Source organism: Chelmon rostratus, chromosome 3, assembly GCF_017976325.1.
Source record: "Chelmon rostratus isolate fCheRos1 chromosome 3, fCheRos1.pri, whole genome shotgun sequence".
In the NCBI taxonomy this organism is placed as follows: domain Eukaryota; kingdom Metazoa; phylum Chordata; class Actinopteri; order Chaetodontiformes; family Chaetodontidae; genus Chelmon; species Chelmon rostratus.
Window position 1 is genome coordinate 23,879,167 of NC_055660.1, and position 25,649 is coordinate 23,904,815.

The window sequence follows — 25,649 nt, forward strand, 5'->3', positions numbered from 1 at the left end:
CTTGAAATAGAGGAATCTCTCTTAATCTTTTCTTATTCTCTTTCTTTCACACACTACTGTGAGAGTACTAAGGCTTTGACCTTTGCACCCATTCTTATTGTGGATGGATATCTAGGAAATTAAATGTATTCCTCTGTTAGTAACAAAAAAGTGTGCATTTTAATTAAAATATGTATATTCTGCTTGATCTCAGTTATCTTATTCATCTGTGGTTCTTGTTTAGGACACATTCGAATTTCAGACCTGGGTCTTGCTGTTCAAATCCCTGAAGGAGAGACGATACGAGGGAGAGTGGGCACTGTTGGATACATGGGTAAGACCTTGGGTAACCCTCTTCTGCAACAACTGCAACCCTTCCTTTAACTTCTCTGTCAAATCACAGCTTTCTACCCCTCCTCACGAACGTCCATTAACTGTCTTAGTTCCACTTGATTCAGATCTTTTCTGATTCCTCATCTCCCTCCCACAGCTCCAGAGGTGATCCAGAACGAGAGCTACACCGTCAGCCCGGACTGGTGGGGGCTGGGCTGCCTGATCTTTGAGATGATACAGGGCCAGTCGCCCTTCCGCAAGCGCAAGGAGCGCGTCAAGCGGGAGGAGGTGGACAGACGGGTGCGCGAGGACCAGGAGGAGTACTCTGATAAGTTCTCAGAGGAGGCCAAGGACATCTGCAGACAGGTGAGAGTGAGGAGATGGAGGTGACCCATGGCTGCAGGATTAGGAAAAGGTGTGTAAAAGGAGAAAAACGGGACAAAGGGAGGAGAGATTCTTTGTGGTTTGTGGCAAATGAGGACGTGGATGGATGAGGCTGAAGGGATGGCTGAATGGGAGGCCGATGCAGAAAAACACCCTATTTCTTGAACCTCTATTTCAAGATTAGATGATAATATTGTACATATATCACGATAAAAGAGGCGGTTTTTTTTCTTTGTGTATCCAGTATACAGGGTTGTGAGGAGTTAATCCCAGCATGCTGTGAGAGGAAGTCCAAGATAAATCATACTTCTTTGTATCAGCACATGCCAGCTGATGGGGAGCAACATTTTTGTATATTTGAAGTCATATTTCTAGTGATCTGGCTAATGCAATGCAATGCAATAATGACTTTTTAGCTGATTTCGGTCTCCCTACTTCTTCTGGGAAAAAATCCAAAATAATGAGCTGAAAGACGCTAAATTGCTCTCAGGGGGGAAATGCAGAGTTGGTTGATAATTCTGTGACGTTGTTCTTAAGAGCAAGCACTTTCACAAAAGAGTGATTTAAGCCAACATTGATAAAAACACATTGATTAGTGCAGGTTTGAGGAGATCAGTTGGCTTAAGGGGCTTGAAATGTTCCCATCTGTGCTTCACCTCCTGTCCTCCACAGTCTCATGCTCCAACAGGGAGCCACTGAGCTGCTCTGCCTCTGAGCAGGAGGGGATGAGGGACGTTTATTTGTGTGACGCGGTGGAACATTCTGACCCGAGGTTCAGCAGAGTCAAAGACTCCCTGGGGAGAGGTGGAGTGGTTGGGGGGGGGCAGGGAGAAAGAAAGGCTTCAGCAAGAAATGGGAGAAAGATAATAAGGAAGGGGAGAGACAGAAGAAGGTGGGGGGGCAGTCTCTTCCATGCCAGAGAGATGGCTATTACCACAGCCCAAAATAGACAAGTGATCTGAGTTGTCAAGAGCAGAAACTAAGAGTCTGCTTTGAACCGTGGTGTAAATTGGGCAAGAGTTGCGCAAAGACGAGAGAAACGAAGGCCAACTAAAGTGAAAGTGGGAGATAAGGGAGAAAAAGTGAGAAGCCATTGCTTTGCTGATTGTGAAAGCCACCAGCTTTTGGGTGACGACAGGGCCAGTGAGAGTGTCCGCTAGTAGCCAAACCACTAAACAGCACTCATCCACTTCAGAAGCCTGCTGTACTGTAGGTGGTGTGGTGGTAATATTATCCAGAAGCTCTCATAGAGACAGCAATGGCGCTCTCTAATTCTATCCATGGTGGTGCTGCATTAACCCCTGAGTGTATGGATTTGTGTTGGTCTTTATTAGATTACATGGGGTCAGATTCAGAAAGTCAAGAGGATTAAATGAAACTACGTCCATGTGTGTGCTTTGTATACATTAGACCAGAGAGATCAGCCATATATCTGACAGGCGTTACTCAGCATCACAGGAGCCCCCTCCCTTTCTTTGAGTGCTTGAGTCGTGAGAGAGAGTCTGGCTTAAACAGAAGTTTGTTTTATGAGAAATTTGAAATATATTAGGGTAAAATCTATGTGCCAAAGCCATTTGGGCAAACACACAGGATGTTTAAATCTCTGCTGCCTCTTCCTCTTCCTCCTGCTGCGTGTCAGCTTCTTGCTAAGGACCCCAAGGAGCGGCTGGGTTGCCAGGGTCGAGGGGCCATAGAGGTCAAACAGCACCCCATCTTCAGAAACATCAACTTCAAACGTCTGGAGGCCAACATGCTGGACCCTCCTTTCAGCCCCGATGTAAGAACAGCACACACACACACACACACACACACACACACACACACACACACGTGAACTTGCACAGGACAGACTCGATTCACAGCTTGTAGCCTGAAACCTCAGTGAGCAGCAAATCAGCATACAGGAAATACCATTGTCACAAATAAACAAACACTTCCAGTATAAGCTAGTTATCGTGGTAGCTGGTGGGGGTGGTGAGAAGCAGGCGTGTGATGTCAGTGTCGTCGTCTGAATTCCCCAACTGGTCGACAAAATGGAAACCGTGCTTCCTACAGCATAAAAGCTGTGGTAATCGTCACAATACTGCACCTCCAGTGGAGATTTAATGGTGAACATGGTGAAGTGTGAATATGTGTAACTATGGAGTCGACTGGATGAACCTACTGTAAGCTGTTAATGTGTGCTGCCCGCATAGATTTTTTCCCCCTAAAGTAACAAAGCTGTTAGAATCATTACATTTTCAGTGTCATAAATAGCTCGAGTGAGGGAGAGTCACTGACCCAAGAGGTTAGATCAATAGTTGAAAGTAGATAGTGTTATCTGCACTTCTGTTTTGAGTAATTCAGGGCAGTGGGGCCTCGCTGAGCAAAACAAAGCAGCAAAAAGAGCCCTGAGACGTCTCTAGATTTCCATGTCATTTAAATATCCGCCTGATATGAAGCATTTCAGGTTTTCGCGTTCTCCCTTTCGTCCAAAATAAATAGACTCTTCACAGTCGTCTCTTCTCTGTTTGTCTTTCTTCTTCTCTCTGTCTCGCTCTCAGCCTCGGGCCGTGTACTGTAAAGACGTCCTGGACATCGAGCAGTTCTCCACCGTCAAAGGCGTGAACCTTGACCCCACAGACGATGACTTCTACCACAAGTTTGTGACAGGCAGTGTCTCCATCCCGTGGCAGAACGAGGTACTGCGGGCTCAGGCCACTGAGATGATGTCATCCTTTAGTCCCACAACAAGACAGATACAATGCAGTAGAGCACTGGTGACATAGGAATATATGTATTAATGAAGGATACCTTCCTTTAAGAGTGATGTAGAGGCATGGATCACTATAAATGCTTTTAAATGCCAATATGGCATTGCATGTGAATGAGTCAAGTTACTGAATATGTTTGAGACAAGGTGTGGAGGTGTTCATTTACAGCCTCAATGCCCAATCCAGATGGACAGCGAAAAAGCTACCCGTAGAGAGCGTTGTGCTATAAATATAAGACACCCACGGGCCTGTAACCACACTCCTCAAGAAGTGGAAGTGAGCAGGTTAAATAACTGGACCTCTCGTCCTTTGTAGATGATCGAGATGGAGTGCTTCAAAGAAATCAACGTCTACGAGACTGACGGGACGCTGTGCTCGGACCTCGACGTGAACCGGCCTAATCCTCCACCAAAGAGAGGCTTCTTCTACCGCCTGTTCAGAAGAGAGGCAAGTGCTAGTGCTCCGCCAACTGTCCGAGGGGGTGGGGGCTAAGGTACTTCCTCCTTCCTTCTTTCCTTCCTTCGCTTTTTTTTCCCTCCAGGCCTTGTCCAAACTCAACACGTGAAAACTTTGCCCCTGTGAAATTTGCTCTTTCCAGTTATGTCATTCCTAGTTAAAGTTGGTTGGAATAAGGCCTCTCTTTCTCCTTTTCTTCGGGGTAGAAAAATCCGTTGTTAATCCCTTTGCTGACTCTTTTCTGTATTTGTTGCTGTGCTGCTTTTTCTCAGGAGCTCTAACATGGGGATTGTGTTCTTGAGAGAAGCTGGTTTGTGGAAAGATATATGTTTGTCAGTGGTAAAAAAAAGTGGCTCAAGTCTTTTATTGGTTGCAGCCGCAGCTTATTTCCACTTTCTTTCACCTGTTCTTTTTTTACAGTGTCCTTTCATGTTGTTCTGTGCTTTCTGAACATTCCCTGAATTGAAGGGTGTAACCGCCACTGCAGGCGGGGTGGACATGTCCTACTCATCATGGCCCCCTCCTTTCATAACCTACTTTTTGTCCAGCGCACTTACAGAATTTCACTTTGGTTTTCTTATTAAAATCACTTTGCTCTCTTACTGGCAAAATGCAGATAAACAACAAGTTGATTTAAAAAAAAATCACCATCTGAGTCACCTTCTTAATTATTACCATTTGCTCACAGCAATAAGTTTTGCAGGCAACAGTGAGCACATAGTGGTTGTTTTTACCCTGAGTTTTGCCTCTCGTGCTGCATGCATCTTATTGGTGGAGGTTTTGGGGCTGTTTTCAGTCAGGCACTGCTCACCACCACCTCTGCATATTTTCTAGTTACAAACAGAACATCAATCAGATAAGGCAAGTCTTTGTAGTAAAAACACAAATATAGCATTATCAGGTGTCAACGAAGGCATCTACACAATTTGAAGTAGGAGTCGTGGATAAAAACAGATTCATGCAGCATTTGCAGTTTTTTTATATACACTACCGTTGTTATTAAATGCACAGTAGCCAATTTCACCACAAAGTGTTATTTGCTACCAAACCTACGCCCTTGCTTCCGTTGCATGTCCTGCGTTATCTCGGAACCAGCTCCCACATGTGTGTTTGAGTGCTGGGCACCTGCAGAAATACTTCCTGTGATGGGGTTGAGTCAAGGTCGGGCTTTCAGCAGAATGTGACATCACTGTGCACATGTGAGATGATGAAGCTGTGTGGTGAAAAGTTGCTAATGTTAGTTATATATCCCCACTTTTGGTCCTTCCCAGGTCTGCTTTAAGAGCGGCTACAGTGACGACGAGATCGAAGAGCCCTCGCGACTTTAAACCACTCCCTCCACCCGCCTCCTCCTCCCCCCTCGCCGCTGAACTTCACCACAAACTCCAACCGAGCGCAAATCTTAGGAACTCAGTGAATGTTGACCTGTATTTATGAGCTGTATTAAAAGTGTATTATAATTAAAGAAAAAAGTATGAGTTTAAAGATTTTGTACATTTGTACTTGAATTTATGTCTAGATGTATATTTTCACTAAAGGTTGTATTGTACAAAAAGCCATAAAAGTACCACTTGAATGCATACATTACATTTTTATTTCCTGTTTATTTTCTTTTGGAATGAGTATGGATAATGTGTATTGGGGAGTTTTTTTAAGAAGCACAGTACCAGTAGTCTTTTTATTTTTCTCAATGTAGCATAAGGCCTTTTTTTTTTTTTTTTTTTTTTTTTTAAGTGTGCTGTATGTTTGTCATTGATTTGGCCCATGTGACGTGTTGTTAGCACTTCAGATTCACCCGGTCCCAAACTAACGACTAGCCTCCGCACTCCCCAAGGCTCAGGTAGATCTGAATGAAGCGCATAGATCCAATTGATATAGGGGAAATAAATCCAGTCTAACTTTGCTGTGTTGATGCCATGCTGCTTAAGCCTTCCCAATGTTTCCCAGATCTCCACCTGCCCCCTTTGATAGAAGTTGGTTTGGAAGTGATAATCCATGTCCTTCCTTTAGCCCAGTTAGGCGGGTCGCCCTGGACGGGATGGCATGTGTAGTGAACTGTCTTCTGGGTGCCTGTACCAACTCCATTCTAGCAGAGGTAGATTTCTTTCTGACAGTCTTTCTGTCAGCATGTGCAACAATAAGAATCTTAAAAATATTAGAGGCTTTCTTTCTTTTTCTGCTAATACAAGGCCTGATAATGATCATTCCTGGGGCTCTCGAAAAATCTCTCACGAGCTGCAAAAGGCTCAGAACATTAATTTCAGATGCCAGACAGTGTTTCCTTTGGGAGCACAGCTGTTAAGTCAAAGTCTGTTACATTATTCACTCAGGCAAAATAGTTTTTGGGGATTTATCTTAATCCTTTTTTCCTGCTTCATTTGTTGTACTATCTGGCTTGTCTTTTTTTTTTTTCTGATGTGTCCAGTTATTATATACCTGTTTTTAGTGTGCGGAGCTGAGATCCTTTCTCTTGAAATATCCTAGTAATTTGCCACCCAAATGGTTAGTATACCAGAAAGTCTAGGACAGGTGGACTGGAGACTGAATTTGAACTTAGAGACTGATGATGATGATGATGATGATGATGATGATGATGGGACTGTATTGGAGATCTGACCTGCAGCTGACAAGGGCTTCATCTAGATAACAAATTGCTGTTGCATCAAACTAACTTCCATTGATTCAGCTGTCAGCAGCTATTAGCCTCTGAGCTGAGTCAAGATACAGCCTGCTTTGGCCTGTGTGCCTGTTGATCATAGATAGCGCGGAGCCTGTCGGCCACATATCCTGCTAGTAGACCTCCAGTTAGATCTCTGCGGCTTTAGCTGTGTTCGTACTAAATGAAAATAACAATTCTCAATCTAAATGGCGCCCACCTTTAACTATTCCATCGAAACCTTGTATGTTGCTCCCTCACAGGAATGAGACAGTTGCTTGTATGTGCACAGACAGGGAGGAACATGGGAAATCGTGTTCAAACTCCTGTCTGCAGAGTTGCCATCATCCGTGTGCGGGAGCACTCGACCACTTGCAGAACCACAGTTGTTGTGCGCTTTTGTTTCATCGTAGAAGAACTGTTTCCTAATAAGTTAACTGATCATGAGCAAATCCATTTTCTGTACATTTCCCTACATGTTCTAATCAGGATGATCGCTATTTGTGTTTGTTCTCGTTGGCATTTCAGAGGCATTTCATGCCATTTTGCTTTTGAGGCAGTCGCTGTTTACTCCCCAACACCTGTTTTAATGCTGTGAATACCCAATCTGGACATGTTAGCTTTGTGTGTGTGTATATATTACACTGTATGCAAATGCAGCTTTTGTTCAGTCTAACGCATTGAAGTACAACAATACAGTTGTTCAAAATCACGTCGGGACTTGAATGTCACTCAATTGAATTTCAAACTAGTTCGAGGCGGCTTGCATTTGAAATGGTACGCATGTAATTCCCCATCATGTTAACGAACTCTCTCTTGGAGAGTTGGCTTGTTCTAAAAAATATTGTCCCCTGCTGCACATTCCATTATCAGAAATCAGGAATCGAACGTGTGCATCGAGCTGTCGCTGGCTTGTCGTCACTCGAGTTTCTGAGTGTCTTTGTTATTTTTTTTTTGTTGCTCTCAGGCACATTTTGAAGCTGATTTTTCTTGCCTATGTAGATTTTAGGCTTTTAGCTCTTTAGCCTCAAAAAAACCTTGTAAATTATGTATTTCTTACATGTAACTAAGCTCTAACAGACATTCACTCACTCTCACAGGAAAACTAAACTGTGTTTGCCACCCATGCCTCTGTCATTGTCTGAACTTTACTCTTGTACCATCCATATAGCAGTAAAGAAATTCTGTTTAGTTTCATTGCACTATGGTGTGTTTTGACAATGACTATAGGAAGTGTCTTTAACTTTTTTGCCAATGATACCAAAAGCAACATTAAGTAAATCCAACTTGTTTTGTTATCTGAAAAATTTACTTAAAGACTGTCAGCCTTTATTGTATGTGCCAATTACCAACTTAAGTTCTGACGCCTTTTTTCAACCTCTTTATCATTCCGTCCATTCTGAGAGAAATTCCTTCACATAAAGGAACTTTAAACAGCTCAACAGTTTTGAATGTCCGCACTAAGTGCATTGTAATGCCTGTTTTAAAAAAAAACAAACATATGTTTTATTACTCCAGCATGTATCGGTTTGTAATACTTCAGGCTCCTTGTATATGTAAATGATGACCTTCTAGTGCCAACATATCTCACTGGTATCTGAGGACAACTTTATAAATGGCAAGGTGACCAGCTGAGTTGGCCCTGTTTGAATACATGACAAGCATTCGTTCTCTCCTGCCTTCCTCCAAGGCGGCGATGGTGAGTCTCCCCCGAAAACTCGGACTGCACTCACCGGCAGCATTTAGAAGTGAGAGCTCCTCAGTTCCTTGATGTCACTTGAGTCTAATTACCACCTATAAATGCCTGGAGGCTCTCCAGGGTTTCACACTCCAGATATGTCAGATGTGATATTTTCAAGGAAGGGAGGAATGACGAATGCGTTATTGGTATTCAAACAGGGTCAGGAACTTCTTGATTTTTCTTCTTTTTTGTATCTGTACAGTCATGTCGTTCAACCACTGCAGTCATTGTTAATTCTTGTACAAGTTGTATCACTGGTTGTTGTACCATATCTGACATTTGTAATTATGAAATAATACACTGCCATTTGTATAAAAATACCTGTGTCTTGACTTCTTTGTGTCATCTATTAATTTGTTTGTTGTGAATAACTGTGCATGGATAGGAGAAAATTAGGTAGTAAATAGAAAGTGGTTTCAAGCCACTGTGGCCTTGCTTGTGTCTAAGCCACAATATGTATCTTCAGTGATTGCATCAGAGGATGGTTGCAGCATGTCAGACTTCATTAAAGTTTTCACTACTTCTTCCTTTACCCTTGCATAGCATACATAGCAATTTATTGCGTATTTAAATTGAGATTAAGATTTAATTTAGATTTCTTCCTATTGAACGGTCTTCTTTCCATTCATTTCCTGCCCCTCCCACTGAGTCACAGATGGTGCATATTATAAACTACAGTATAATTGTGCATGTGAAGGTGAGAGCCAGATAAGTTCGATTTCCATGCACGTGTTTTTCTTCTTGATTTGATTCACAGGAAGTTCTCTTTGCCTTCCCACTGTCACACCATCGCACGTACAACAGCCACAGCTACAGCGTCGGTTTTGGCCAAATGTGTTTTTACAATCTGGATTTCAGTGGTCCCGTGACACCAACAATAACAACAGAAGAAAAAAAACACCAGTCAGTCATTGGATGCTTCTGAAGTCACATGACATGAAGCCACAGTCTGATTCGCCGCTGAATTTGCCCCCCTGCCCTCTCTGTCAAGCTATCACATATGCCACTTCCTGGTTTGATTTGTCGGGGGAACGCAATGCTGCATCAAAGATGGCTTATACCAACATTTTGTTCATTTAGGAATAGAATTGTGAAAGAATAGGAGATATCTTGCACGCAAAGAAGGCGGAGAGCCGGTGGTAGTTGTCGCGAGCAGTGTTAACACTCTCGTCGCACTACGCACCGCTTGCTCTCTCCGTGCGCTAACTTGTCCCTACTGTGCTAGCTAGTTAGCTCACATAGTAAATATTAGCTAGCCAAGCTAACTTGCTTAGGGTTGATTGCTAAAATGGCCACCATGGAGAAACTGATGAAGGCCTTTGAGTCTCTGAAGTCATTCCAGCAGCAACAGGGACCACCGACCGCCGAGGAGCTTGTCCAGAGGCAGTAAGTGAATTTTTGTCCAACGATGATCGCATGGCAAGCTAACTACCACTGAACTAAACAGGTAGCTTAGCTCGCCAGCTAACGTTAGTGCCTCTCAGGTAACCAAGGTTTAATAGCTGGCTTGAAGCTACCTACGCCAACATGCAAGCTAGCAGAGTCTAAGATGTGATTTAAACTTCTCCGCTTTTCTACATCAATTACGACATTGCACCAATGCTACGCGAGGCTCCTTCGCCTATCATTAGCATTATTTGAGCCTGGGAGTTTTTTTGTGTGGTCAGACTAGTTGAATGATGGCTAACGTAAGAGGCGTCCGTTAATAGATGCCCACGCACCTGCTAAAAGGGTCAGGGACCAAGTAAAAGGTCGAGTGTCAGTAAGTTAATTAGCCCTGTCTTGAAAACTTCATCATAATTTGAGTATGCCATGCTGAAATTAATTGCACAGAAGGGTAGACATCATAACTAGCGTACTTTTGCCGATGACCAGGTGGTAGGTGGTAGCCTCCTGCACTGACGTCATTTACGCCTGTCCATCGCACCCGATCCAGTTTCATGGAGCATGAGGTGCTGCAGCGACCGGGGCTGCACGCTTTGCTTCTGATGCGACCCTGCTCAAGGAACATATTGCACCTTCAGTAGTGACAGTACCATCTTTTCCACCGTTTCAAATCTATCATTCCTAAAAAACATCTGTCAGTTTCTAAAGTGACTGTTAAAACGCATCAGGCTCATCTGCCAGTCTGTTTTCACCAGCTGTCAGCAATAGACACTCTATCGATCGTTTTTCCTCATTACTGAATAGAAGAACCATTTTATTTGGGTGATTAACTGTTAGACAGGTTACACTAATGTCAAACATTTACATATGTTATTAAGCATGCATATGTTGCATCAAAATAGTAACAGCTTCTCCTCCAGGTAATGGTCAAAAGCTATTATAGTGGATAGGATTAGATGTTGCAACTCAAGTTTAAATGTGGTGAGCCAACACGGATTTAGCTTAGGGGTAAGCCAGGTCTCTCCCACCATGGGTTTCTGGAAAGCAGCTGTGGTGCCTGGTTCCAAAAATTACATCTGCTTTGCTCTGATATAGTTATCATTTTACTATATATGCAAAGTCATGTGAAAGTTGAACAAAAATCCAAGCTGGCATATGTTTTATTATGAGGGGAGTGATATAGTGCAGACCCGGCTTATCTCAGAGCAGTCTACTATGTGAACAACTTGTACTGTCATGTTTGCATGAAATGTGTAGTGTTTAAAAAGAGTCATACTTGGGGGACTCCATTTTTGATTTGCACAAGTACTAATTTATCAACTCTACATCCTGTGCTTGTTTCCATGACATTACATGAGTGATTACATGTGTTTCGTAAATGGCATCACTAATGGTGTAATTTATTGAATATATATGCAGTCTCTCTCAGCTTTTTTATACATTTTGCTTGACCAACATTACATTCTGTGGAGCAGAACAGACCAGATTTTACTCTGTGCTGTGCCTGCTTTAAAATATGCTTTATAATTAGATGCAGAGTAAAAAGGTCTGAAATTGCGGCCTTGTGAGTTTACACTTAAGTGCCTTGTCACTTGATATGGACATTTCTCCATTTTAATCATGATTGAATTGGTTTAAATGTACACTGTGATTATTTAAATATCCTGATTTGCATCTCTTTATTCGTTTTCACTGATACCTACAGAAGTGTTGCAGTACTTTATGGAGCAGCACTGACTTTCTTATATTCACTATTCTGTCTATTGGGCTGTTTGGCTAATAGCAAGAGATTTAATTGGGATCTTGTTTGGAGATGGGCCGACATCTGGCAGTTGATTTTCACAGGGGTACTTCCTCAGTCTCTGAACCCAGTTGTTCATTCTAGTCATTCTATCGGTGTGCCTGTACCTCCCCTTGTCTTTTGCTGCTTCTTGCTTTCTGTCCCCTGTCCTGTTCTTACCACCTTTTCTCTTTGACAGGAAAAAGGAACAGGCTACCACAAAGAAAGACAGGGTCACCCACTGCCTGACAATATGTGAAAATATTGTGGCTCAGTCTCTGAGGTAGGCCATGCTGATTAATTTACATTTAACAGTGTGTGAGATAACAATGACCTAAGATTAATATTTGTTAGCTTGAGTTGGGGTGCATGACATTTTAGCACTTCTGATTTTTTTTAAAAATTCTTTCATTTTGCCTGGGCTTGCACCAGGATTTGTTGCCAAATATGACAGAATGGTTGCGTTGTGCGTGCATGTGCATGTGTGTGTGTGCAGGTGATGGAGGGAAAGGCAGGAATTCAGGGATAGTCTGTGAAAAGCTTTTTTTGTGACATACAGCTGAATAGAAGAATGTATGCATGTGAATGTTTCATGTGTGAACATTTCAGAATAGCATTATTGATCTATACAAACAATTTCTGTTCTGTTGAATTGAGTGTGCGTAATGACATTTGCCTCACTCTTCTTCTCTATGGTCCTGGGAGCAGAACGTCTCCAGAGTTTCAGAAACTGCTCGGCATCGCCATGGAGATGTTCCTGCTCTGCAGTGATGACAGCGAATCAGATGTCCGCATGGTAGCAGACGAGTGCCTGAATAAAATCATCAAAGTGAGCAGGACCCTGTAGCCCTCCAGCAAGACTCTTTTCAGCATTGTCCTTCATTTGTTCTTAAGTAATAGGACAATAAGTTGGTCATCAATTAATTTTGAGTTGATACCCACTGAGCACATGGTTCATTCCCCGAACAATGATCCTTGATTAGGTTTTACATGGTGTGACCAGATCTGTTCCACCTTATCAAGCAATTTTAAAACAATAAAATATAAGTCTAACCATCAAAGTATACATCAAACCATTATTTCTGCTTTACATTTTTAAGCAGTTTTTATTCTTCATGCCAGGGTTAATCATTTCGATATTTATCTTCAGGCATTGATGGACTCAAACCTGCCTAGACTCCAGCTGGAGCTGTACAAAGAAATTAAAAAGGTAATGAGATATATGTTGTGAGTCACTTTTTACCCAATAGTGTTATTCTCATAGATTAATGACCAAAATTTGACATTTAGTTTCACATAATGCTTGAAAATTGAAACACTTGCCCAACGATAGTATGATGGTAGAAATGGTGTTTGTGATGATGTTAATGAGTGTTGTTCGTCTCTGTAGAACGGTGCCTCTCGGAGTCTGAGGGCAGCTTTGTGGAGATTTGCTGAGCTTGCCCACCTCATCAGACCACAGAAATGCAGGTATACAGTCAAATGCCTGCAAATGGTTTCTTGCTCCATTTACATAACAACCATATCCTTCCTGAAGGGCAGGGAATTCTGGTGTACAATGACAGATTAATACATCGACTATTAAGTCTGCATTTTGGAGACATCGCTCCTATTTTTTATAACTAGGAGCACCAATTTTTTTTGTAATTGCATACCTCACAGTCAGCTTTGCTTAAGCACATCACTGTCTAACTCAGTTCTAAATGCTTCTTACTATTTTGTTCTGCTTTCATTCCACTCCTTCCCTCCATCTCTTTGGTCCAGACCCTACCTGGTCAACCTGTTACCATGCCTCGCCAGAATCACCAAGCGGCAGGAAGAGACTGTACAGGAGACGCTGGCTGCCGCAATGCCCAAGATCATGGCTGCCTTGGGACACTTCGCCAATGATGGCGAGATCAAGGTATCCACACAAAGCAGAAACTGTATAGAATGTGGAGTAAGTAAATTTGGGCTCAGATAATTTTTGCATACAAATGGTTGTTTTGCCTTAGCTTTTTTCTTTGGGAATCTTGGCTTTTCTTCTCTTAAGTGTGACTTGGTTTACCTGGATGTCATAATGAAAAGAAGCTGAAGAGAGGTTCCCTTCTTCAAAAGTGCATATTTCCCATCTTGGCTCCATAGATTTTTAATATTCGAGGCTTGCTCACTTACAGCACTGTCAAACTTATGCACAGGACACCACTGGCATGCAGACATATGCATATCCGTAAATCCTGAAAGCTTGCTTTCATCATAGTCCAACTGTTTATGTCCCAGGTGTTGCTGAAGTCATTTGTGGCCAACCTGAAGTCCAGCTCTCCCACCATCAGACGGACAGCAGCCAGCTCGGCCGTCAGCGTGTGCCAACACTCCAGACGCACCAGCTACTTCTACACCTGGCTCCTTAATGTGCTGCTGGGTAGGACACACAAAAGCCCACACCCGCCTGCACACATACTCTGGACATGCCCCTTCATACCTCCCTTGTTTGTAACTTAACAGTTAAGCTTATTGAAGCTAGCATTTGTGAGGTAGTTTGCTATCAGACTGCTTTTAGCAACAGTACCCAGGACCAGAAAACACACCCTGACCTTCCACCTTTTCCAGGTCTACTTGTTCCAGTGGATGAGGAGCACCCCAGTCATCTAATTCTGGGGGTGCTGTTAACCCTTCGCTACCTGATGCCTCTGCTGCAGCAACAAGTCAACACCACCAGCCTCAAAGGAAGCTTCGGAGTCATGAGGAAGGAGGCTGACGTACAGCCAACACCTGAACAACTGCTACAGGTGCAGAGGAGAGAGTGATCATGTGTGTTTTGTGTAGTAATCATAGAGCTTTAGCTAAATTTTCTCCGTGTTTGTGTCTGAAGGTGTACGAGCTGACCCTACACTACACCCAGCACTGGGATCACAATGTGGTCACAGCGGCTCTGGAGCTCCTGCAGCAGATGTTCAGGACTCCCCCACCGGAGCTTCTGCACATGCTCATCACTGCCGGCAGCATCCAACACGCCACTGTGTTTCGCCAGGACACTGAGAGCCGCGCACGCTCTGGCAGCATCCTGGAGCTCATTGGTAAACACATCAATTAGTCAGGACTTTGCTCATAAAGCTTGTTATCCCTTTTGTACTATGTAATATGTTGCTGTTCAATGTGTTTTCACCTGGCTCTTGGGGGGGCCATTGTATGTGCTTCAGGTAGCTTTTAGCTCATTAACCCTTACTGACTGACTTTGCCAGCTTTGCCAGTCAACCAAAGTTTGCTGTTGCTCTGCTCTAGTTTCTGCTTCGGTCTGTGTTTGTGGCCTTGCGTGCTAACTCAATGTCTGTCTTCTGTTAATAATCGTTCTGTTTCCTATGAGTCTTTCTGAGCTTTTGCTGCTTTTCTCCTCCTCACCCCCTGTTTCTACTTCCTGTTTCCTGCCATTTGCAGCGGGGGGAGGGTCTTCCTGCAGTCCACTCCTTCTCAGGAAACAGAGAGGTGACTAGTCTATTTATCTCTTGTGTGCACCTCTCCCCTCTTGCTGATGTTTCAAGATTTGGGCAAATTTACCTCCGACTGCGTCACATATGGTGGTTGATTATCTTCCACTTCTTATACTATTAAGGATGGACAACATTTACTTTCTAATGTATACACTATATGTCAGAGAGTCTGAGGCAGATTCTGTTGTTATTTTTTAATGCAGTTAAAGGTGAATTTGCACCACCCAGGTGGTGTTAGTGCTGATGTCATTTTGACATTAAACTTGTTTCCAGGTAAAATGCTTTCTGGGGAGGAAGAGGGGTTGGAGGATGATGCTGAGAGAACAGAGGTCACCACTGGTTCCTTCACAGGTGAGATGCTCTTACCAAAAGACAGAATAGATTAAGAAGTAATTCGCAACTTTGGCGATCTTACGACTATACGTTGCTTTTTTGCTATAAAAAATATGCTTTTAATGTCCTCCCTTCAGCGTCAGTGGTTGGCGCAGACGCTTCCTCCGCTGCCCAGGTGGACATCATCACTGAGCAGCCACGCTCCTCCCAGCATACCCTGCAGCCGGGCGACTCCGTGGACCTCAGCGCCTCCTCGGAGCAGGGTGGAGGTGGGACATCTGCGTCAGACACTCCAGAGTCACCCAATGACAACGAAGAGGAAATGCTGAGTCGGAGCTCCAGCGGCGGGGCCAATATTACTCCAGAGACGGCTGACTATACCACGCCAGAGAATGCCACGCCAGAGGGAGGGCCCCTAGGAGATGGCGGGGCTCTGCTTGGCACTAATGATCGCTCACTTCCACCAAGCGACTCCTCCCAGACCACCACAGAGGGACCAGACTCAGCTGTCACCCCTTCGGACGTAGCAGAACTGGTCAGTGTGACTCTGTGGGTGTGCGAGCTTGAATATACAGTACTTAACTCCTGTGTATATGTGTGTATTTGTGTGAAATACAGAGGACAGCTTGCTTCCCTAGACACTGAAGGAATTAATTACCATGTAATGCTGTAATTACTTATGAACCCTGATGTCCCTAATGGCATAGCTCCCGGTTTCTGAATTATGCTACACTTCATAGAATTAGGATTTGTAGAATGGACAACATTTTCTTTCTTTCCATTCTCCACATTTTTAAGCATTAAACCATATCATGGTTTCGCATGTTTTAGCTCATTACCCAAATCATAGTATTATCCTTAATCTTTCTATCCTACGTTACAGACATCCATTAGCCTCAGCTCATGCTGTGCAGTATTATAATCGTTTTTTTGTGACAGCAGTGTGCTTTAGATAATTTCTGAAAGCCCATGTTGGGTATAATCCTGAAGTGAATCTTGGAAGTGATAATATCAGAACTTGGCAATATAGACAACTCCCCGCTCAAAGAGCTAGAAAGAACTAAAATGCTAGTCTTGTGAGGGCCTTTTTCTTCAGGCCCAGTGTACTGTGTAGTCTAAAAGCCTTGGGAACTGGCAGTTAGTGTTTAATGCAGCCAACAAGTAATTAATTGAGTGCAGCATGCAAAGCCCCTGTTTTCCCATCTTGTATGGTGCATAAACAGTGTTTTATAATAAAACTGCTCCATAAAATACATAAGAAAAGTCATGTGAGATCACACACTTAGTTTAATCATTTGGGTTTTTGGGAGGCAGGTCATGTGGTCCTGCTCCCCTCCAGAGACATTTTGGTGTGAGATTGTCCATTCTAACAGTTCTACCTCTATGGTCTTGCCCCCTCTCCTTCATCCTTCTCCCCACTTCGTCGCAGTCGCGCACACCATTGCCGCGGGTGATTGACCCGCCCCCATCCTCACCAACTTCCACCGAGGGCCCCGATGCCACAGACAGCGACTACACTGCTTCCTCTTCGTCGTCTTCTTTCTCTTTCTCCTCCTCTTCCTCCTTCTATGCCACCTCCTCCTCCTCTAGCACTAGTGAAAAGGTCAGCCGATTGGACACTTTGAACAGAGTGGGGAGGGGCTTGCTTGTCTGGAAACTTTTGCCTTTCCTCATTCTTCCTCATTTCGTTCGCTTTTTCGTCACAACCCATGCACAAAATTTGCCCTCCTTTGCCCCTTGTGTTGTCAGGGACGATACATTATGCCCCTCCCTATTTTCCTTGTTCCCCGTGATTCCCTCCCAAAAATGAGATATTTTTGAAAGACCGTTGTAAATACAAGCAACCCCAACATCCCATGTTGATGGCTTGACGTGAAAAGTTCAAAGTAAAAGCATGAAGGACATCTGTTCCTTCAGGTTTGGTTCCCTCTACCTCTTAAGGAGAATGTGACAGGCCTTTGTTCCAGCAGAGGCCAAACCTGGAGAAACAATTATGTCAAATTCTTGGATTAAGAGTACTTCATGCATCTTGCTAGGAAAACTAGTTCTCTGTAAAATGTTGTGTGTGTAGTTTATCTAGTAAAAATAAGTCTTTCTTACTTGATCTAAGAGGAATCCATGTCAAAGTGGAATAGTTTGCTTCAAAAGCTTGCTCTCGCTATGTTGAATGGTGGCAACCGCAGTTGTACAGTTCTCAGGCCTGTGCTTTTTCCTGTGTGTAGTTGATTTGCTGTAAATTGCGTTGACCCAAGCATGATTCAGTAGAGTTGGAAGTGGAATGTCTGTTTGACTTGCAGTTTCAGTCTTTTGTTTTGCTGTGTCGTTGTCCTCAACCCAGCAGATCTAACTCAACCATGAATGAGTTGGAACTATTTAGGTATCCTTTGCATGCGGTTGCATTTCAGATTTGTTGCATACGATGTTTCTGGAAAGCATGTTTAGTTCCCCTCTGGAGATGTTTGCTCTGTGTGTGTGTGTGTGCATAAGGTGCTGGATGGCAGTGAGAGCCAGTACTCTGGGATGCAGATTGGAACACTACAGGATGAAGAAGATGAAGGAGCAGCACCTTCCTCCCAAGAGGAACCCCCAGAACCATTCCTGCAGTCGGCACTGGGTGCGTTTGTGGTTTGCAGTGAAGACATGTTCTGCTTATTGATATGAAGTTTGCATTATGCTCATGTTCCTGTGTGCAGCTCTCAGCAAGCCTCATCTCTTTGAAGGCCGAGGTCACAACCGACAGGGTTCAGACAGCAGTGTGGACCGCTTCATACTGAAGGACGAACCTGCTGAACCAGAACCTGACAACAAGGTAAAGGCCCGACCACATAAAAAATGCATGCCAGTATTTCACACCAGAAGGTAAAGGAAGCAAAATATATTATGTCTGTCTCTAACTTCATAGCCATCACGGATAAAGGGTCCAATTGGACATTACACAGACCAGGGGGTGGAGCCCCTGGTGCACTGTGTACGGCTTCTTGCTGCTTCCTTCCTGTTGACAGGACAAAAGAACGGTGAGTGTTATCAAAACTGTGCAAAATATACAACTTCATTGTGTTTGCCAAGAAATAGACTGATATAAATCTAAATAAGTAAACAATGACACCATCCCAGTTTCTGAGATGCTCAGGTTGGAGCAAACTGTCAATTTTCCATTATATTTTAGTTTTGTTTATTGATTAGTTTGATCTTTGCAATAGATGGGTATGATGAAAGCCTTAAAAAAATGAGCGTAAATGCTGCAGATTTGTCATAAGGGTTACTCCTTGGTTGTCCACTAATTAATTTATATTGACACTACTATACAAAACAATACAAAACTTTGAACTACGTAACCTAGAACTTTGTTATCACGGAACAATATTTTAAAAACAAGGAACAAGATTTAACTTTAGCTAATCTTAACACCATGTATTTATAATGTTGTCTTGTTGTATCTGACATAATTGATTTGTGTGTCTGTCAATCTTTGCTCTGCTATTTCCCCAGGTCTGACCCCTGACAAGGAGGTGCGAGTGAGCGTGAAGGCTCTGGCGGTCAGCTGCGTTGGGGCAGCAGCGGCCCTGCATCCTGAAGCCTTCTTTAATTCCCTCTACCTGGAGCCGCTGGACGGCATTCCGCTAGAAGGTAGGGGCGTAAAAAAACAAGACAAGACTATTTAGATGTTATGACACATGAATAGGTCAGTATTTAAAAAAAAAATCGCTGGCATCAGGCATACAATTTTCTGGGAGGTGCTGCCACTTAGTTGGCTTATGAGGCTTCTGCTCAGGTTGAAGGTGGGCGGAGCTATGCTGAGATTCATGTGAGGTCAGCTGACTTAATAAACCAGTAAACTAACAGGAGAATGAGAGAGACGTCCTGAGAGGAGGTGTAATCAGGCAATTAGTGACAACACCTGTGTGGGCGCGTCATGGCTCTTGAAGATCTCACATTGTGGCTTTCATTTAGATGAGAGTAATGTGACCAATAGTGTACAGAATATGACAATATGGACATTTGAAGCCTGAGGGGAATACTGCACTTGAAATTCAGTTTTTAGAGTTTTGGTGCACCTGTGAATTGTTGCAGGTAAAATAGCTTCTTTTTATTTTTGTTCTGTGGTTCTCCATTCACTTGAATCGGGAGTGGTTTCTACTGTTAAAGTGATAGGCCTTCTTCACAGCAGGTGTTTGTAACAGTCGGAAAAGCACAGGTGTTGCTAATATCACTAACGAGAGCTTGGTTCTGTTGAAGTGTCCCAGTAAGCTGTGGCAGTGATCCAGCATGCACAATACCAGGACCCTGAACTGAAGCAGCGGAGTACAATTTCGCCATTCATTTTATTTACACCTGTGCTTTACCCTCTGTGACGTGTCAAAATACTTTGTGTGGAAAAGGCCTCTAGTGCATTTTTGAGTATTGGTCAGTTACAACATGCAATAATTAACCACTGTATTTGCGTCTTCAGCTCCACCATTGACCCTGCTGTCTTTCTCTTTGCCCTTGCAGAGCAGCAGTATATCAGTGACGTGCTGGGCCTCATTGACCATGGGGACCCTCAGATCAGAGGGGCCACAGCTATCCTCTGTGGAGCCATCATACAGGCAGCACTCACCAAAACACGTTACAACATACACACCTGGCTGGCCAGTGTGCAGAGTGCAACAGGTTGGTGTGTGTGGTGGCGGTAGAGGGGGGAGTATTTGCACAGGTGTTTGTCTCTGTGCTGACACATTAAAAGCTTGGGTAATATTTAATAGTTCTCTCTCACCCGTCTGCCCTGCTGCTCTCCAGGTAACCCTCTGTCCCTGGTGGACTTGGTGCCTTTGCTCCAGAAAACTCTGAAAGATGAATCCTCTGTCACCTGCAAGATGACTTGCTCAGCAGTGAGGGTAGGACAGATCTGTTTGAGTGTGTTAGCAATCTGTGCTTGCTGTGTATTTGAGTCTGACCTCTTTGATGCGTGTTTCAGCACTGCATCATGACGGTCTGCAGCAGCACCCTGAGTGAGCTCGGTCTTCAGTTGGTGATAAACCTGCTTGCTCTGAGGGACTCCTCCTATTGGCTTGTTCGTACTGAGCTCTTGGAGACCCTGGCTGAGATGGACTTCCGGTATGAAGCTTTGTCTTCTTTTGTAACTGTAACTGCATGCTTACCCATCTTACTGTCATGCATGTACTTCACTTTCTAAATCACTATATCCTACACATTTACAATGTATGATAAATATGTCTTATTTTTGAAATGAAGATGCAGCATAACTCAACTTTTTATGTATTACCTGTTATTACTTATGAAGGATATTCACTCTTTCATCCTTGTAGGTTAGTTAATTTCCTGGAAAGAAAAACTGAGACTTTACACAAAGGGGATCATCACTACACTGGAGTAAGTCCTCCATTCTTCCATTCTTCTTGTGGACATGTAAGTCTTGTTTTCAGCTTGACTTGCTGAGTCTGTGGTCCCTAACTTGTTCACAATCCTCTCTGTAGCGACTTCGGCTTCAGGAACGTGTCCTGAATGATGTGGTCATCCAGTTGTTGGGAGACGATGACCCCAGAGTCCGGCATGTGGCAGCCTCTGCTGTCAGCAGGTACACTGTCTCTTCTCATATACTGTACTGTCTATGTTGCACATCTTCTGTGGATTGGATTTCATTGCACAGAAGCACTTTGATTTGATTTCAGTGTAATTCATTTAAACACTTGTTTTTTTCCTATGTTTGTATTTTTTTTTTTCTAATATCTCTTCTTGTTGTCCTCTAACCCTTCCCTCATGTCTTTGTGCCTCTCTTGCTACCAGGCTGGTTTCCAGGTTGTTCTATGACTGTGACCAGGGTCAGGTGGACCCAGTAGTGGCTATTGCCCGGGACCAGAGTTCAGTGTACCTGCAGCTGTTGATGCATGAGACACAACCCCCCTCCCAGTTCACAGTCAGCACAATCACTAGGTATGTGCACACACAGACACACACTCCTTTGGTGTCGCATGTTATGGGCTCACTTCCATCCTTTTGCTGAGACATCATTCTCAAGATCATTGGATCAACTGTATAGACTATCGGGGGTTTGGTGTTGGCAGTCATTTTAAGTTGTTTTTTTTTTTTAATTTATTTATTTTTAAAGTTTGTGTTTCAGTTACAAACCTCATGACAAAATCACAGCTCTGCTCTTTCCACTGTCTGCCAGGACGTACAGAGGCTTCAACTTGTCCAACACTGTGGCTGATGTTACTCTAGAGAACAACTTGTCCAGAGTTGTTACTGCCGTCTCCCATGCTTTCACCTCCTCTACCTCCAGAGCCTTGACTGTGAGTTTACAGAACTGCATAACACTTTTTTTGCCAACTGAATAATAAGTTTCTGGTGTATGTTTATTTTTTTATGACAGCCTATTTAAATACCTTTCCTTCTCTTGGCAGTTTGGCTGCTGTGAGGCATTGTGCCTCCTGGCTTTAAATTTTCCAGTGTGCACTTGGAGCACAGGCTGGCACTGCGGCTATATTAGCTCCAGTAGCAGCTTTTCTTCCCGCTCTAGTCTGAACCGCAGCAGGGGCAGGGCCCTCAGGTTTGTGTACCCTCTCTCTCATGAATTCATTTTTTGCCTGTAGGTTTAATGCCGTCCTAGTAGCATAATCTGCCACACGATTTCATGCCAGACACCACACCACTCTTGCTCCTCTTTCAATTGCTCTTTCTCGATATACACACACCTGATTATCTTATGTTTGCGGTCCTCTTTCCCGCAGTGTGTCACAGCCCAGCAGCGCCCCAGCCTCTTCAGCCACCTCCTCATCCATACCAGATGCTGAGCGGAGGACTTTGACAGTGGGAATGGCCAACATGGTCCTCTCCTTACTCTCCTCTGCTTGGTTTCCACTGGATCTCTCTGCACACCAGGATGCACTTTTACTTTCTGGCAATCTGCTCTCTGGTAGGTAGTATGCATACACGTTTTACCTGACTGTGCTGTTCATGCATTTTCAAACATACCACTTTTCACTCAAACAAAACTTTCAGACAAGAGCAGTGACTATTTTATTGATTAACTAGTCTCCTAATCCCGTTCCCAGCTGTGGCTCCTAAATGCATGCGGAACCCCTGGGCTGGAGAGGAAGAGGGCAGCAGTGGCAGCTCGAACACCAGTGGAAGCACAAATAAGATGGAGGAACCCTGGGCAGGGCTGTCGGAGCGCGCCCTGGTGGCCATGGTGGAGCAGCTTTTCTCCCACCTGCTGAAGGTCCTCAACATCTGTGCCCATGTGCTGGATGACACACCACCTGGACCAGCAGTTAAGGTGACTGTCTTTCTTTTTGTTTCGGGTGGCATGTAGTTAAAGTGAATATTTCAAAAGTACACTTTACTGGCATATTAGGCCATTGCATTGAGTTCACTTTTTGTACCCCATTTCCTACATTTTAGGCCACCCTCCCCTCCCTAAGCAACACCCCATCCCTCAGTCCCATCCGAAGAAAAGGCAAGGAGAAGGATGCTGCTGAGCCCAGCGCAGCCCCTATGAGCCCAAAGAAAGGCAATGAGGTCAACACAGGTACATGCAAACCTGAACATTCATTACTACAGATACACATAATCTCTTGTCTGTGAATATTTAAGAAGTCTGTTGTGCTTTTTGTGAGCAGGAAGGCCGGCAGACAGCACAGGGTCAACAGCCATAAACAAATCTACCACCCTTGGCAGCTTCTACCACCTCCCACCCTACCTCAAGCTCTACGATGTCCTCAAAGCTACGCATGCCAACTTCAAGGTCAGAACAACAACTTCTATCATAACAGAAAAGTGTTTTTTACAAATTTTAGTAGCCTAAAGTCTGGTGGTGGTTGTTTATCTCCCAGGTGACGCTGGACCTCCACAGTAGCCAAGAGAAATTTGGAGGCTTCCTGCGTGCCACTCTAGATGTTCTGTCTCAGCTCCTGGAGCTGGCCACACTACATGACATCAGCAAGGTAAAGATGAGGTTCTGGATGATTGGGCTAGATGGAGGCAAATTAAGTTAATTTTTTTCATTCATATAAGCCGATGTATAACTATTCTCCACATCGATTAAAATCAATAGACTAAAATTATGTTCTATATTTTCTGTCAGTGCGTGGAGGAAATCTTGGGCTACTTGAAGTCCTGCTTCTCCAGAGAACCAACCATGGCTACTGTTTGTGTACAACAGGTCAGTAATCTGTGTGTTTATGTCTCTGACTGTAGATTTGTTTTTGTTTTGTCACATTTATGTTTGTGTGTGGCAGTCTTTATGGTTCCAGCACTGAGCAGTGTGCTGCAGCCGGTGCGACTCCACACAGAGTGAGACTGGTTCCTGCCGACAGGGCCTGTAAAGGCATTGGGTTTCCCTGTGCGATGGTTCCATACATATTTCTACACACTACACATTTGTAGCATACTAGCTAGATGCCATTTTGCATGTGCCTTTTTAGATGCAGCAAATTTCCTAATTGTTAGAGAAGCTAGATAGGATCGGCAATGCAGAACAAAGTATGATGATGATAAATTCTCTGCTTTGCATAATGATAGTCAAATCAATCATTTTAATTGCATTAAGCACAGCCAGCCAATCTGACTTATGTCAGACTTAACAAAAGATGTTTTTCTGTAAACAGTAATTATCCCTGCAGAGACATTAGCCCTCACAAAGAAAAGTGTAAATTACAAGGCAAAATTTAATCCGACAAATTTCAGGATGGAAAAGATTGTGAAACAGCAAGACAAACATTAGGTTGCTGGAAATGGTGCGAATATCCTGCAAGACCCCCATGAAAGACAATTTTTACTATATGAAAATAGTACACATGAAACAAATATCCAAACTATTGCTTGTGTTGGTAACTGAAGAAGACCTCTCTGTCTTTAGCTGTTGAAGACCCTGTTTGGCACCAACCTGGCCTCCCAGTACGAGGGTGTACTGAGTGGACCCAGTCGTTCTCAGGGCAAGGCTCTCCGTCTTGGTTCATCCAGCCTGCGACCAGGCCTCTACCACTACTGCTTCATGGCGCCGTACACTCACTTCACTCAAGCCCTTGCCGATGCTAGTCTCCGTAACATGGTGCAGGCGGAACAGGAGCAGGACACTTCTGGGTCAGTTGTCAGAGCACACAGACATATTGCTATTTGTGTGCATGAACACACATGCCTAAAGATAAATGCACAGACATAAACATGAAACATTACAGAATCTGCCTTCTTTTTGCACTTTTAGATGGTTTGATGTAATGCAAAAAGCTTCGAACCAGCTAAGGTCCAACATTGCAAATGCAACACGCCACAGAGGAGACAAGGCAAGCTACCATTGTGCTGCTCTTTTTTTGAAGTTACAATTGTGAATGTCTAAAAATATGTTGAAGATCAAGTCTGCTTCATCTTTGTTTCTGTAGAATGCCATCCACAACCACATTCGTCTGTTTGAGCCCCTGGTAATCAAAGCTTTGAAGCAGTACACCACCAGCACCTCTGTGGCCCTGCAGAGACAAGTACTGGACCTGCTCGCCCAACTCGTGCAGCTCAGAGTTAACTACTGCCTCCTGGACTCAGATCAGGTTAAACAAAAACACAAACAAAGCTCATCTTCAGCTTGTGGAATTTAGCTCACTCAGGAGGATGTTTTTTGTGTTTCAGGTGTTCATAGGCTTTGTCCTGAAGCAGTTTGAGTACATTGAAGTGGGACAGTTCAGGCAAGTTTTCTTTGTGATCCTGCAAAAGAGCAATATATTGTGTCTCAGGCCTTTCTGCAGTGCATGCTTTTTTTTTTGTATGTGTTGGTTACATAAGTGACTAGTAAATATTCAAATGTCATCCTGTGAACTAAAATTATACCTGTTGTACTTGCACAGAGATTCAGAGGCCATCATTCCCAACATCTTTTTCTTCCTGGTGCTGCTGTCTTATGAGCGTTACCACTCCAAGCAGATAATCAGCATTCCCAAGATCATCCAGCTGTGTGACGGCATCATGGCGAGCGGCAGGAAAGCTGTTACACACGGTGAGAGGAGCACAAGCAGTATACACTACATATAGAATAGTCTCTTTTCCACGTTTCGCTGATGTCTACATTACTAAACTTCAAACGAACGCATAACCTCAAAAGCTCATCATAACTGTAGCTGGAGGAGAAGCATGCTTTTGTCCTAGTGTTTGTCTTGGGGAGACACTGATGATCCCCATTAACAGAACCATAAAACTGACATGGATATAGAGTGGAAGTAATAAAGTTTTACTCTCCTTCCACCACAGCCATCCCAGCCCTACAGCCAATAGTCCACGACCTGTTTGTACTGAGGGGCTCAAACAAAGCAGATGCAGGCAAAGAGCTGGATACACAGAAAGAAGTGGTGGTTTCCATGCTGCTCAGACTTGTGCAACACCATCAGGTACAGTTGCA

At 43.7% G+C, this 25,649-nt stretch overlaps 2 protein-coding genes and 1 non-coding gene across 8 annotated transcripts in view; all 3 read left to right on the forward strand.

Annotated features, from left to right (window-relative positions):
- grk4 (G protein-coupled receptor kinase 4) overlaps window positions 1-5,605 on the forward strand; it is a 38,829-nt gene extending 33,224 nt beyond the window's left edge. The window contains exons 11-16 of one of the 2 annotated variants that reach the window (XM_041966721.1): window positions 224-313; window positions 470-678; window positions 2,336-2,473; window positions 3,240-3,377; window positions 3,765-3,942; window positions 5,177-5,605. In XM_041966721.1, the coding sequence (XP_041822655.1) occupies window positions 224-313; window positions 470-678; window positions 2,336-2,473; window positions 3,240-3,377; window positions 3,765-3,941 (752 nt within the window). In that variant the 3' untranslated portion in view covers window position 3,942; window positions 5,177-5,605. The remainder of the gene's footprint in view (window positions 1-223; window positions 314-469; window positions 679-2,335; window positions 2,474-3,239; window positions 3,378-3,764; window positions 3,943-5,176) is intronic. The other variant, XM_041966720.1, reaches the window with a different exon arrangement.
- A 3,734-nt stretch (window positions 5,606-9,339) lies between these two features.
- The window catches only part of htt (huntingtin), a 33,654-nt gene continuing 17,344 nt past the window's right edge, over window positions 9,340-25,649 (forward strand). For 4 of the 5 annotated variants that reach the window (XM_041933150.1, XM_041933154.1, XM_041933149.1 and 1 more), the window contains exons 1-35: window positions 9,340-9,688; window positions 11,668-11,751; window positions 12,177-12,297; window positions 12,619-12,678; window positions 12,859-12,938; window positions 13,233-13,371; window positions 13,728-13,869; window positions 14,058-14,236; window positions 14,320-14,524; window positions 15,209-15,286; window positions 15,406-15,803; window positions 17,756-17,882; window positions 17,962-18,077; window positions 18,171-18,282; window positions 18,758-18,895; window positions 19,760-19,918; window positions 20,045-20,142; window positions 20,223-20,362; window positions 20,575-20,638; window positions 20,743-20,843; window positions 21,053-21,199; window positions 21,438-21,558; window positions 21,670-21,815; window positions 21,997-22,181; window positions 22,321-22,544; window positions 22,670-22,796; window positions 22,888-23,012; window positions 23,101-23,211; window positions 23,352-23,429; window positions 24,126-24,349; window positions 24,471-24,549; window positions 24,646-24,807; window positions 24,887-24,942; window positions 25,102-25,250; window positions 25,502-25,638. In XM_041933150.1, coding sequence (XP_041789084.1) covers window positions 9,591-9,688; window positions 11,668-11,751; window positions 12,177-12,297; window positions 12,619-12,678; window positions 12,859-12,938; window positions 13,233-13,371; window positions 13,728-13,869; window positions 14,058-14,236; window positions 14,320-14,524; window positions 15,209-15,286; window positions 15,406-15,803; window positions 17,756-17,882; window positions 17,962-18,077; window positions 18,171-18,282; window positions 18,758-18,895; window positions 19,760-19,918; window positions 20,045-20,142; window positions 20,223-20,362; window positions 20,575-20,638; window positions 20,743-20,843; window positions 21,053-21,199; window positions 21,438-21,558; window positions 21,670-21,815; window positions 21,997-22,181; window positions 22,321-22,544; window positions 22,670-22,796; window positions 22,888-23,012; window positions 23,101-23,211; window positions 23,352-23,429; window positions 24,126-24,349; window positions 24,471-24,549; window positions 24,646-24,807; window positions 24,887-24,942; window positions 25,102-25,250; window positions 25,502-25,638 — 4,710 coding nt within the window. In that variant the 5' untranslated portion in view covers window positions 9,340-9,590. The remainder of the gene's footprint in view (window positions 9,689-11,667; window positions 11,752-12,176; window positions 12,298-12,618; window positions 12,679-12,858; window positions 12,939-13,232; window positions 13,372-13,727; window positions 13,870-14,057; window positions 14,237-14,319; window positions 14,525-15,208; window positions 15,287-15,405; window positions 15,804-17,755; window positions 17,883-17,961; window positions 18,078-18,170; window positions 18,283-18,757; window positions 18,896-19,759; window positions 19,919-20,044; window positions 20,143-20,222; window positions 20,363-20,574; window positions 20,639-20,742; window positions 20,844-21,052; window positions 21,200-21,437; window positions 21,559-21,669; window positions 21,816-21,996; window positions 22,182-22,320; window positions 22,545-22,669; window positions 22,797-22,887; window positions 23,013-23,100; window positions 23,212-23,351; window positions 23,430-24,125; window positions 24,350-24,470; window positions 24,550-24,645; window positions 24,808-24,886; window positions 24,943-25,101; window positions 25,251-25,501; window positions 25,639-25,649) is intronic. The other variant, XM_041933151.1, reaches the window with a different exon arrangement.
- On the forward strand, window positions 23,499-23,629 carry LOC121604888. The gene has a single exon (XR_006006776.1).